General features: G+C 45.4%; 1 protein-coding gene across 1 annotated transcript; it reads left to right on the top strand.

The window, feature by feature from the left end:
* Positions 1-4,292: 4,292 nt before the first annotated feature.
* On the top strand, positions 4,293-11,014 carry HTR1B (5-hydroxytryptamine receptor 1B). The gene has a single exon (XM_049653910.1). It carries the CDS (start codon positions 6,737-6,739, stop codon positions 7,904-7,906), a length of 1,170 nt encoding a protein of 389 aa, XP_049509867.1. The 5' UTR covers positions 4,293-6,736; the 3' UTR covers positions 7,907-11,014.
* Positions 11,015-11,911: the final 897 nt, after the last annotated feature.

Here is an 11,911-nt window from a genome sequence, read left to right as displayed (position 1 = left end):
TTGAAGTATGATTACATTGGTTTGCCATCACTTGCAGAAGTCTGCCTTTTACTCTACATTATTAAATGTGTTAACACAAATAATACTGTGGTTATTGACATTATCAAGGTTTTTATTTTTATAGTTTAACCTAGATTTTCCTACTTTGCAAAAATTATGACAAGCTGTGGCATCTTCCTGCATGCAGGTGCATACCTGACATAGTTTCTGATCCTTGTATAATGTGATGCTTCTAATCTTCAGGGACTAATCTTGGAAATCACATAGCCAAATGCATTAGATGTGTATATAAAATAAGAAGAAGTCTGATCTGAATGAGGAGGAGCTCTAAAACTTTGCATAAAGTGCAAAAGTTTTAGTACATTGGAATTTAAATTTATTTTTGCTTATATTCTTGGTTTGGACAGGTTCTTAGTGGATTAACTTACTGATTCCTGGTTGATTAGATCTGAATAATTGTCTCATTGGTAATAGGTCTCTTTTTCTTTAGTGAGTTACTAAATCTTACGGGGGGGGAATCAATATGTTATACACATGGGGAAAACAATTCAATTTTTCAGGTCATTTTTCTGATATTTAGACTAATGTGGTTAAAAATAGAGAATAGTGACTGTAGCTGTATTTAACACATTCCATTCATACAATTTTTAAAAAGCGTTAATTTGTTTTGCTCCTTAATGTGTGTGTGGTAGGATGTGAAGGAAGTGTTAAGGATGAGGAGACAGGGAAGGAAAAGGAAGAAGGAAAAGAAAAAAGGTAGATGAAATAGAAAAAATAAAATCACACCCTGAAGGTAACGAATGGGGCCAGGAAAGAAAGTTTCTTGAGAAAGGATTTAGCCTGGTTTCTGTCTGGGCTGTGGGCTTCAGAATATGTGGTGTGTGCTTACCTACCAGGTCTACTCTGGAAGTGATGATCAGCTGGTTAAACATAATCATGGTGTACAATCTTCTACCTGACTTTTAGCACCATCACCACCCCCAGAAAAATTTGAAGGCAACTATCAGATTCTTCTGGAGACTTAAATTAGCAGTGAACAGTGATTCCACCTCACAGATGAGATGAGATAAAGTCACAGGATTAAAAGGGCTACCAGCACTGACCTGCATGGCTAGCTCAGTGTAGACTACCGGTAAAGAGTTGGACTTTGAAATCAGAGAGAGTTGGGTTTGAAAACCAATTTTATCACCTATCAGCTGTCTGACATGGCAAATTTACTTGAATTCTTTGAGCTTCAACTTCATCCATAAAATGAGTAAGATGATGACAATTCCTAGAACTTTCATAAGAATTAAATGAAGGAACACATGTGCAACCTGTAACACGAGGCCTGGCACATAGTGCCCCAGAAAGGCTAATGATTATTATTCATGAGTTATAGGTGAAAAAACAATCAACCAGCTTGGCCTGTTTTTGTTTTGTTTCTTGTCTGTCTGTTTGTTTGCAAGACTGAAACTGATCCCACAGTAATGCAATTTTTCCTAGTCTGAATGAGGCAAAACCCAATTTCTATTGCTTCTTTCTTTAGGCCACTTTCTTTCACCTCACTGTTAAATTCTTTTGTGTGATTTTTCTGGAGAGACTTCATCCTGAATAGAGGTGCCTAATGATCTGCCAAATTAAGACAGCAAGTTGTTTCTAAGTTTGGTGGACTCATTGCCATTGCGTTTCATCCAAAGTTTTATTATTGCCAAATGCCACTGTTCGTGCAAAAGGAAAAATTCAACGTCTCCTTCCCTGGCAATCTCCATTTATATTGCTTCAAGCATGAGGTTAGAAATTTTCTTCTAAGACCTACATCTTCAGCCAGGAAATATGTGATTGAAACTTCAGTTGAGAGCTAGCTCTTCTACTAGCTGGAACTAGGCTGGCTTTGAACCAGCAGTAACCTACCTGTTGGGGATGTCTGTTCCAAGTAGCAAAGTGGCTGCTATTACAGAGACAGGAATTAGAAAGTGTCTAAATTATGTATACTTGCTCTATTTTTTGCCACACTCTTCCTTCACTATAGATACACAGTATTTGTATCCACATATAAACACATAACAGAGCTACTAATTCTCTGGGATTAATATATGTCAGTCTAGAATTAAGGAACTAAAGCACCTGGTTTTATTATTTGGCATTTAAATTCCCTTATGAAACACAAAACACATTAGTACCCTGACACAGATACCTTGTCAAAGGCCCAATGTGGTCCCAGTGAATATGGAGAGGAGCTAAGCCTCAGAGGGTTTGGTAACCCCCCCCCCCCCGAAGGTGTGTGGCAAAACTGTATGTATACATCTGTAGGTTTGTATATGTTCATCTGAACGTTTCCATGGTTCCATGAAACAAGACCTAAGTAAGGCTTGTATTTTCATTACTACCAATATACTTTTTAAGGAATAGTTTAAGTTACTGGAGGAAATACAGGAGGAACCAAGAAACAGGCTACCACTCCCACACATGAGAACTAGTCTCTTGCTGCCTATTTCCTGTGTGGGAGTTTAAACCCAAAAAACAAAAACAGTGGCCATAGATTGAGGAAGCAGGACTTGCAAAAAGGAGCTTGCCAGGTCCCCACACGTTGCGATTAGGGGTTGGCTGTGGATTTTTCAAGTGGTGGGGATGGAGAGTGTGAGATTGCATTTTCCTTTATCAAAGGAGCAAAGCGACAAGAGCTTGAGCATTCTGGCTTTTTTATTGCAACAAAGCAAAGATTAACTTACAACTGCTGTCTATGCTCCGGTGCCCAAAGCTCTCTTAACAGCCACTTTCTGGAAAATGCAGGGAAGACTCTGGGGATGCAGCAAGCACGACCTAAGTGCCCCGCCTTTGGCTGGCTGGCTGGCTGGCTTCCAGCCAAGACAGCGCTGAGTTGCGGCAAGTTCTAGGGTGTATCAGGTGTGGTTTCCTGGAGGTGGAAGGAGCTTCTCTTCACAGCATTTGGTCTAGCTAGCGCCGCGCTGCAAACTTCCAAGCCTGCGCCTCTCAATTCCCTGCATCAGCCAAACCTTTCTCGCATAGGCAAAGTCTCTTTGAGAGGCGCCTTTTCGCTGGTCTTTCCACAGCTCACCGCCACGGTCAGGCTTTGCGTCTGAGCACAGGCTTCACTCCGTTATCCTCTACCTCCTCAGCTTCTGCTTGAGGTCCACCGCAGGGAGCACACTAACTTGCAGCCTCAACTGCTCGGCCAAACAAAAGTTTACAGATAACCTTTGCTCCAGTCTACTTCCCCATCTCGATCTGTTCCAGCTCGTTCCCTCCTTGCCCTCTGGCTGAGTCTGTGTGGGTTGTTTCCCGCTAACTTGGAGGGAACATGCTCCCTGCGCTGCTGGGGACTGCAGAGTGGGCACGGGGATTGTGCCTAAGGGCCCCTCCTCTATGGGGGAGGCCCAAGCAGAGGGGACTTTAAAAGTTCCCTGCTCTCCTGAGTGTTCCACACACACGTACCCCTGTGTATTTTATATGTTTTGAAGTACTAAAGGAGTGAGTGAAAAGAAGGAACCAAGATAACGAAATGGCGTTCTCCACTAAACTCTGCCTCATTCCCCTCTGTATGATGGCTTGGTGTGTCCACGCAATTCTTAACCAAAGCCTAGAAAAATCAAACTCCGCCCACAGGTGGCAGATTCCACCAAGGGTTCTGGACTCCGCGAAACGGTGAACGAGTGGCTGGGAGAAAGCCACAGGTTCCTTACGTCGCTAAATCCAAACCCTAGAAGGAGCAAGTGGTTTTCTCCTTTGCAAGCTCCTGGAGAAGAAATTTAAACAGGAAAGGCTGCCTGCAGCTTGGTAAAATTCCTCTCCGCCTTCCTCCGCTTCGCATCCTTCCAACAGTTCTCCTAATCTTGCCGCTCCCTTAAGATAGCAGGAAAATAGTTTGCCGGCACACCCCCCAACGGCAACCACACACACTTTGCTCCATCCTGGCCAACGCCCCCACCTAGTGGTTTAGGCTCGCCTGCTTTGCTTTCCTCAGCTGTGATTTCTAAGAGAGTGCTGCAGTTTGGGAGAAAAAAAAATGAAGTCTATTTAGGCGCCTGATGTGGGTGGGTAGGATGGGAGGATGGGTAGGACCCCTTAACGTGCTGTGCAAATGAGGCTTAAGGTTAGCAGAAGCAATGCTGGGTGCTAGGGACAGGAGAAGAGGAAAGAGAAGGTTTTCTTTTATCTCCACCTTGGCTCCTGCAACCCAGACAGCTTCCAGAGGGTATTTTTGGAGAGCTGCCGCCTAAAGGAGTACCTTCACTCTCAATGCAGGAATGTACTATTTTCTTTATAATACTACTGCAATATGAAAGTATGTTAATCATTTGCTTGTTTGTGTGGCTATTGTCTATCTGCCTTTTCTAGAATATAGGCTATTTGAAAACTGGGTCTGGGTATACCCCATCATACCCCTGATGCCTAGAATTCCTAGCACAGGGTAAGCACTCTATTTTTGCCTGTTTTAGGGAATATGAAATTAAGAGAACTTGGGTCAGAGTTGTGTCACCTTGGGTAAAAAGTTCTTCTTTCAAAGACTCTTAATTATTCTTCTAAACTCAATGGTGGATGAAATAATCTTGGGCTCTAGACTGAATAATTCTCTTTAAAATCTGCTTACACTTAACCTGGTAAATTCACTTATGATGTTGTGTTCATTGAATGCATTATACCCACTAAACACTGAGCTAGGTGCTAGAAACTCCCAGTTGGGATCACTTAGCTCTGAGGGCTGAAAGTACATTGCTCTTTCCTGGTGCTTTTCTGTAAACTTTCACAGACTGGTACTTGTACCATACATTTGTTTCGGTTACAGTTGGAGGGGGGAACTGAGCAGCAGGGAACTGCTGAAGGTCATGGGACCTGGGAACTGGTATTGCTTGGTGCCACATTTGGCTGATACCCTGATGTATTTGTTGAGGGCAAAGAAGACACACTGGTGCTGATGGCCCCAAAACACTTTTTTTTTTTTTTTTTTTTTTTTTCTTTCTTTTTTTTTTTTTTTTTTTCCTTTTGAATTTTGTTGACCTCCTTTCTCGAGGGCTGTGGGAGGGAAGGTGCTTACTGTGAACTGTTTTCCAGAGGCACTGAACTGCTGAGCAGCTGGCTGAAGAGGGAGAGAGGAATGGAAGGTTTAATTTCACAAATGGTAGGCTTCTGTTTGTGATACTTTTACATGTTTGTAGACAGTGTAGACAGCTTTCTTTCTGCCTGTTGACCCACAGTTAAAGGGAAGGGACTGAATGGAAAGCACAGATTCCTAAAACCAGATATGAAATTAATAGTGCGTATTGTACCAAGAGTTAAGTAGGACTTGAAGCCTGAAGTTTAAAATGCACTATTGGCCATTTCCTTCTAAGGCGATATTACTGGCGCCTCCTTCTAACCTGGGTGTGGTCCGCAGGGCTGGATAAAATTCCTGAGTGGAGAGGTCAGAGCCTGGGGCTGGCTCCACCTAGCACTGGCCTGCTGTGGTGTGGGTGCTTAAGTGGAAGCCCAGGAAGGGACGCGGGGAATGTGCCCAGGCTGAGGGCGTGGATCTAACTGGAGGGCCGCACTGCAAGCTTCGAAGGGGACAGAGGCAAGGACAGGACGCCCTCATCCCCATTCCTGGCCAGAACTGCGGAGTCTGGGTGTCAGGATTGGGAGAGGGGCCAGAGGATGGGTAGTGGGGAGAGAGGGCGGTAGGACCCGGAGGGAAGCTTCCTTGCCCGGGGAGGGAACCAGGCGGGAGGAAAGGAGGGGCGGGGGAGAGAGAAAAGGGGAAGGTGATGGGGAGCGGGCGCCCGCACTCGCCGAGCAGCAAGAGTTGCAAGGCTAGGGCAGCCCGGACCTGGACTCTATAAAAGGAGTCCATCTGCTGTGCCGCTCACACGCTCCTCCGGGACTGGCGCACGCTGCGTTCCTCCAGCTCCCTAAGACACCTGCCCCTTACCCGCGTGCAGCGCCAGGTCCCCCAGACCCTTGCACCCAGCAGCATGGCTCCAAGCGGTGCCAGTGGGTCCGAGGTGATGGTGGCAGTGGCGGCGCGTTGCGGGCAGCCGCAGCCACAGCCCCAGCCCCCGAGTCCCCCTTCTTGCGGCCCCGTCTCCGCGGGGCAGCTCGCCGGAGTGGCCAGCGCGTGAAAAGAAGGGAGGGCAGAGCTCCGGAGCGAGGCGCGGCGCAGCGCGGCTCCCAGACTTCACCCCACCCAGCTCTGGCGGCCAAAGCAGCCGCAGGAAACTGCCCGAGTCTGGGGAGGGGGCGGGAATGCAAGACCAGGACTCCTGGCTGGCCTGCCAGCTTCGGTCTCAACAGCCAGGAAACTCTTGCGGGCCGATTCTGCAGATCAAGGAGCGCCTGGGTTAGGAGACTCAGCCCGGAGCAACTGGGGTAAGAGACCCCACCTGGCTGATGTTCCCTTCTCAAACAATACATCACCTCCGCTACTAGACGCCTTGAGTAGGATCCGGAGTGGAGCTGGGCTTGGTGGGCCAGTCCTTAGCAACCCAGGGCTAAGACGGGGAGTGGAGAGCAGGCAGAGCCGCGGCGGCGGCGGCAGCGCCCGGCGCACTGGAAGTGCAGAAGACGCGCTCGTCTGCCTAGGCTGCCGCGCCCTTGACCTCTAGTTTCAGCTGGGAATCTGGGTGGAGGAATAATTGAGAATCCCACGGAACTGACTAGCAATCGAGAGACAAGACTGTGGTCTCCTCCGCGGTCCTTCCGCCCTTTCCCTCGTTCGCTCCATGCCCAAGAGCTGCGCTCCAGAGCCGTGTAGAGGAGAGACATGGAAGAAACCAACACTCATTGCGCCCCACCGCCGCCCGCGGGCTCCCAGACCGGGGTTTCTCAAGCCAACCTCTCCTCCGCTCCCCCCAATTGCAGCACCGAGGGCTATATTTACCAGGACTCCATCGCCCTGCCCTGGAAAGTACTCCTGGTCCTGGTGCTGGCGCTCTTCACCTTGGCCACCACGCTCTCCAATGCTTTTGTGATTGCCACTGTGTACCGGACCCGGAAGCTGCACACCCCAGCCAACTACCTGATCGCCTCCCTGGCGGTAACCGACCTGCTCGTATCCATCCTGGTTATGCCCATCAGCACCATGTACACGGTCACCGGCCGCTGGACGCTGGGCCAGGTGGTCTGCGACTTCTGGCTGTCGTCGGACATCACCTGTTGCACAGCTTCCATCCTGCACCTCTGCGTCATCGCCCTGGACCGCTACTGGGCCATCACGGACGCTGTGGAGTACTCCGCTAAAAGGACTCCCAAGAGGGCCGCGGTCATGATCGCGCTGGTGTGGGTCTTCTCCATCTCCATCTCGCTGCCGCCCTTCTTCTGGCGTCAAGCCAAAGCCGAGGAGGAGGTGTCGGACTGCAGGGTGAACACCGACCACATGCTCTACACAGTTTACTCCACGGTGGGCGCTTTCTACTTCCCCACCCTGCTCCTCATCGCCCTCTACGGCCGCATCTATGTGGAAGCCCGCTCCCGGATTTTGAAACAGACGCCCAACAGGACCGGCAAGCGCCTGACCCGAGCCCAGCTGATAACCGACTCCCCCGGGTCCACGTCCTCGGTCACCTCCGTTAACTCCCGGGCTCCCGATGTGCCCAGCGAATCCGGGTCCCCTGTGTACGTGAACCAAGTCAAAGTGCGAGTCTCTGACGCCCTGCTAGAGAAGAAGAAGCTCATGGCCGCTAGGGAGCGCAAAGCCACTAAGACCCTGGGGATCATTTTGGGAGCCTTTATTGTGTGTTGGCTGCCCTTCTTCATCATCTCCCTGGTGATGCCTATTTGCAAGGATGCCTGCTGGTTCCACCTGGCCATCTTTGACTTCTTCACGTGGCTGGGCTATCTCAACTCCCTTATCAACCCCATCATCTACACCATGTCCAATGAGGACTTCAAACAAGCGTTCCATAAACTGATACGCTTTAAGTGCACAGGTTGACTTGTCAGTTGCAGTGGGGTAGCCTAAGCGGCCCTTGGGGACCATGTTGTGTCTGGTTCCACAGGTAGGTCCACTCTTCTTTCACTGTTACTGGGTCAGATTGAGGCTCTGTCTTCTGGGCAAGGGCAATGGATCCTGAGAAGCCAGGACAGCCCTGAGAGAGAGAGAGAGAGAAAGAGAGAGCGAGCAAGCGAGCTCTGAGAGGAGAACTGTTCAAACTAAAGGTAGAGCTTCCCTGCAGAGGAGGAAGCTCACTTCCTCCCCTCACACCCCAGGTCCAGCACTGACCCTGCAGCAGCCAATCATAAGGGAGGGTTGTAACTTTAAAAATCAATGATGGAAGGGGGATCTTTGCCCTGCTTTGGTATCATGGATCATGCCCTCCCTCTAGAACCGGTGGTACTTGTAGTTGTCTGAATCCTGTCTGAGACAGATATACATACAGCCTGGCAGTACTTGAACTAGAAGCCTGATACCCTTTGTTTTGGGGAGAACTTTGTGTTTCAGCTTCATTTAAGAAGAGTTACTTTGGCATCTTTCAGTCTTCACTTTCTGTTTATTTAAACTTGGTTGGAGAAACTTGTGGATTTGGTGCTTCAAACCTTGTGTGGCTTGGATGATGCAGAGAAACCTTGAAGAGTTTAACAGCAAAATTCTGATGTTAAGATCTCTATTTTTATTATAATTGAAACTATATGGGGTGGGTGGGGATGGGAGATGGGAAGGATTAAACTGAGAACCAACACCTATGGTTGTTTGTTTTCTGCAGATTTGTAATTTTTTAAATTCCTATTTAGTGATTGTCAAACCACACTAACAACTCAAACAAAGCATTACGTGTGCTAGTGCCAAAGTCTGCAGATTGCTTTATTTTCCTCCTAATTTCATATACTTGTCATTTTACACATTTAAATCCTCATAAATGAAGAATACAATGGGTGATTCAGCCCAAGCTGCTGCTATATTTCTTATTAATGCAGTCGATTAAACTGATGGCTATTAGATATATACTGCTCCTTAACAAGAAAGGTATGTTTATTCCTTAACCAATCCAGTGAGATGTGAAGGAGACTGATAAAATAGAAATGGTTCTTCTACAATTAAGGAATGGGGGGGGGGGGCAATGGGAGGATGTATATTTTGACTTGTAAAAAATCTTAAATGCATGAGACTTTTTTCTGATAGTCATTTACATTCTCCTTCCCATCTGTAATTCCTTTATGTGCCCATATATAAAGTAAGAGAACCACCTCCTTTTTCCAAAAATCTTCAAAATGCAGTAAGAAAGAACCCAAAATCTATGTTAAAGGAAAAAAAAAAAAACCCAAAAACTTGTTTTCCCTTGTTACTGAAGTTTGGTTGGGAACAAAGATTACTAGAAAATGACTTTAGAAGGACTTTAGAAAAGCTTAGAGATGTTAATATGGAGCCTGTTTTTTCCTATAACTCATGGAACCAAACCTCAGATTTACTAGGCAATCAGGAAAATGACAAGCTTTTGAACCTTGGGAATTTGTCACCGACCTGATACCTCAATGAATATATTATCAGTAATACTTTATATTTATATGTCTTTTCAAATTTCAATAATGCTTAGTTGTGATACCAAATTCACTCTGAGGCCTCTCCAACACAGGGCAAGATTACACAACAAAAGATGAAAAATGCATTATATAAATAAAAAGGAGTAGCCCTGAAGGATCATCTGCACAGAAAACAAAATATGTATGTGGCGCATTTTGTATGCCAAAGAAGATTTACACTCCATTCTTCAGAGAGCTTTCTGCAGTGTGATACCTTTTGTCTGCAGAAGCAAGTTGTCTTTGTAAAATGGATTCCCTCCATGCTTGAAGCTCCCCAGTCCAGACTCTCAGACAATAGATGTATTGAGCTGAAGTACACTGCTTTCCTACTGTGCAGATCTTCACTCTGGGGTAATGACTCTTGAAAATACACTATTCAAAAGTTCACACATAAACTAAGTAAAAAGGGGAATTTTGATCAACATTTACACCTGCCGCTGGAGTAAAATAAAATTTGAGGCATTGGATAATCCCTATGTTTCTGTTATATCCCCCAGGTTTTTGTTTGTTTGTTTTGTGACATTTCTCCTATGGAGAAATCTAGCTTACTATTGATTGGAATGTGCATACAGCACAGTATTTGTTTTTATGTTATTAATATGTTTGTCTTTTGTCTATGCAGCTGTGTTTTCTTTGGGCCTAAGAAACAATTAAGCCAACTTCTAAGAGCCTGAGGGGGAAAATTAATGGAAATAAATAAATAAATTGAAACTTGCAAATGACTTCTTTCTAGGGAACCTACAATGATTGTGTCCTCATATTAACAAAACATGGTCAATTTAGTCACATGGGCTGTTTGCCATTTGTAGATTACCCACTTACAGTTTTGCTTCATTATTTGGCTGAATTGACTGAATTTGGGGCATATTGTGTGCAGTAGAAGCTTGCAAACCCTTGTAGTTATACGAGATCTAGACTCATCATCCAGCATCGCATACAGTGCAAAGTGTATCATTCATCCCAGGGATATGTAGTTAACGACTGTTACGCTCCTTCTCAGTTACTGCTGCCTATAGCATTGTTTGTTCATCAACTAGACATATGGATTTTTTGCAGAACATAAAATGGGAGATGGAAATGTTCAACTTGTATAGAAATGAAAATACATCTTCATTGGCTGTGGTAACAAACAACATTTGCCATATTGTTTAATTGCACAAAGATTCACACAAATATATGAATGTATACTCATTCAAAAATACCAATGTTGTCTTGTGTTTCTAGCAATTTTAGAGTTTCCTTTAAAAAAAATGGACACGGTACCCATGAATAATGGTTATTGAGTTCAACAAATTTCCTACAGAACAATATTCTTCACTTTTCCTATTATCTTAGTTTTATCTTCTTTAACCAGGAAACCCTGTGAGGACTATAATTCATGCAAGCAGTAAAATCTCAGATTATGTGTATTTGATGGAGTTGCTGTAACTAAAAATTGCCTTTGGTATTCCACCTTTCAACAAATGTGTAATTGGAAATGAAATTTCGAAGAATAATGAAATAAAGTCCTTTTCGTGCTCAAAAAAGGAATGGGTAGTGATTCTATTCTTTTGGAAGGATTGGTTCATTGGATTCTGGGGGACATTGAGGAATTTGAACCTTCAAGAGAGAATAATTGATGATAAATGATACTGTGGCGGACTGGCAAGTACAGCCACAATTTGGGGGATTTCGTTTGTAGAAGAATTTAAAAGGAATTAGGCAGATTGTGCTCTCACATTCTGCAAAAGAGGGTAAGTCAGATGCACTATCACTAGAATTTTCCAGATCCGTATTTTTAGGGGGAATGTTGTGTCTAGGTAGGTAGCGAGATGCCAAAGTACTGCATGGTGCTTGAAATGCAGGGGTACAAGCAAGCTTGGGGAAACGTAAGAGATGGAGACTGAATTATATGAACACCAGAGAAGTAGACAGAAAAACAGCTTTTGGAATCAGAAAGTCCTAGGTTTGAATTGCAAATAGAGCATGGGATAGCTTTGTGGCTCTCCTCAAATGCAGCCTGCTTGCAATTGGTTGCAGGAACCTATGCATGTAAGGCACCTATCAAAATACCTGACACTTCTTTGGATTCTCAGAACATGTACTTCCTCTTTAGCCATTATTTTCTTGCCTCCTGTAGCACCTGTAGCATAGAACAACTGAGAGCTCTTTGAGAAAGATTGAACTGGGGAGGATGAAGCTAGCCTGAATGGAAGAAACCTGGCTACACTGGAAATGACTGAGGTTAAGAGTCTTTCACACTTACCCACTTAGGCTGGTGAAAAATAACCCCAAGGGCTAAAGGACACACGAAAGATGGTTTGCAGTGGCTTTAATGGCCAAAAGGAAATTGCCAACTATTTCACTTCCTATAGCATCCTCTTATTCACTTTTAAACTCTTCTTCCTTTTCTTTGTCTAGCGATTTCCCCAGAGTCCAAAGA

This window comes from Panthera uncia (assembly GCF_023721935.1).
Source record: "Panthera uncia isolate 11264 chromosome B2 unlocalized genomic scaffold, Puncia_PCG_1.0 HiC_scaffold_24, whole genome shotgun sequence".
Classification (NCBI taxonomy): domain Eukaryota; kingdom Metazoa; phylum Chordata; class Mammalia; order Carnivora; family Felidae; genus Panthera; species Panthera uncia.
This window is presented reverse-complemented; position numbering and strand designations above follow the sequence as displayed.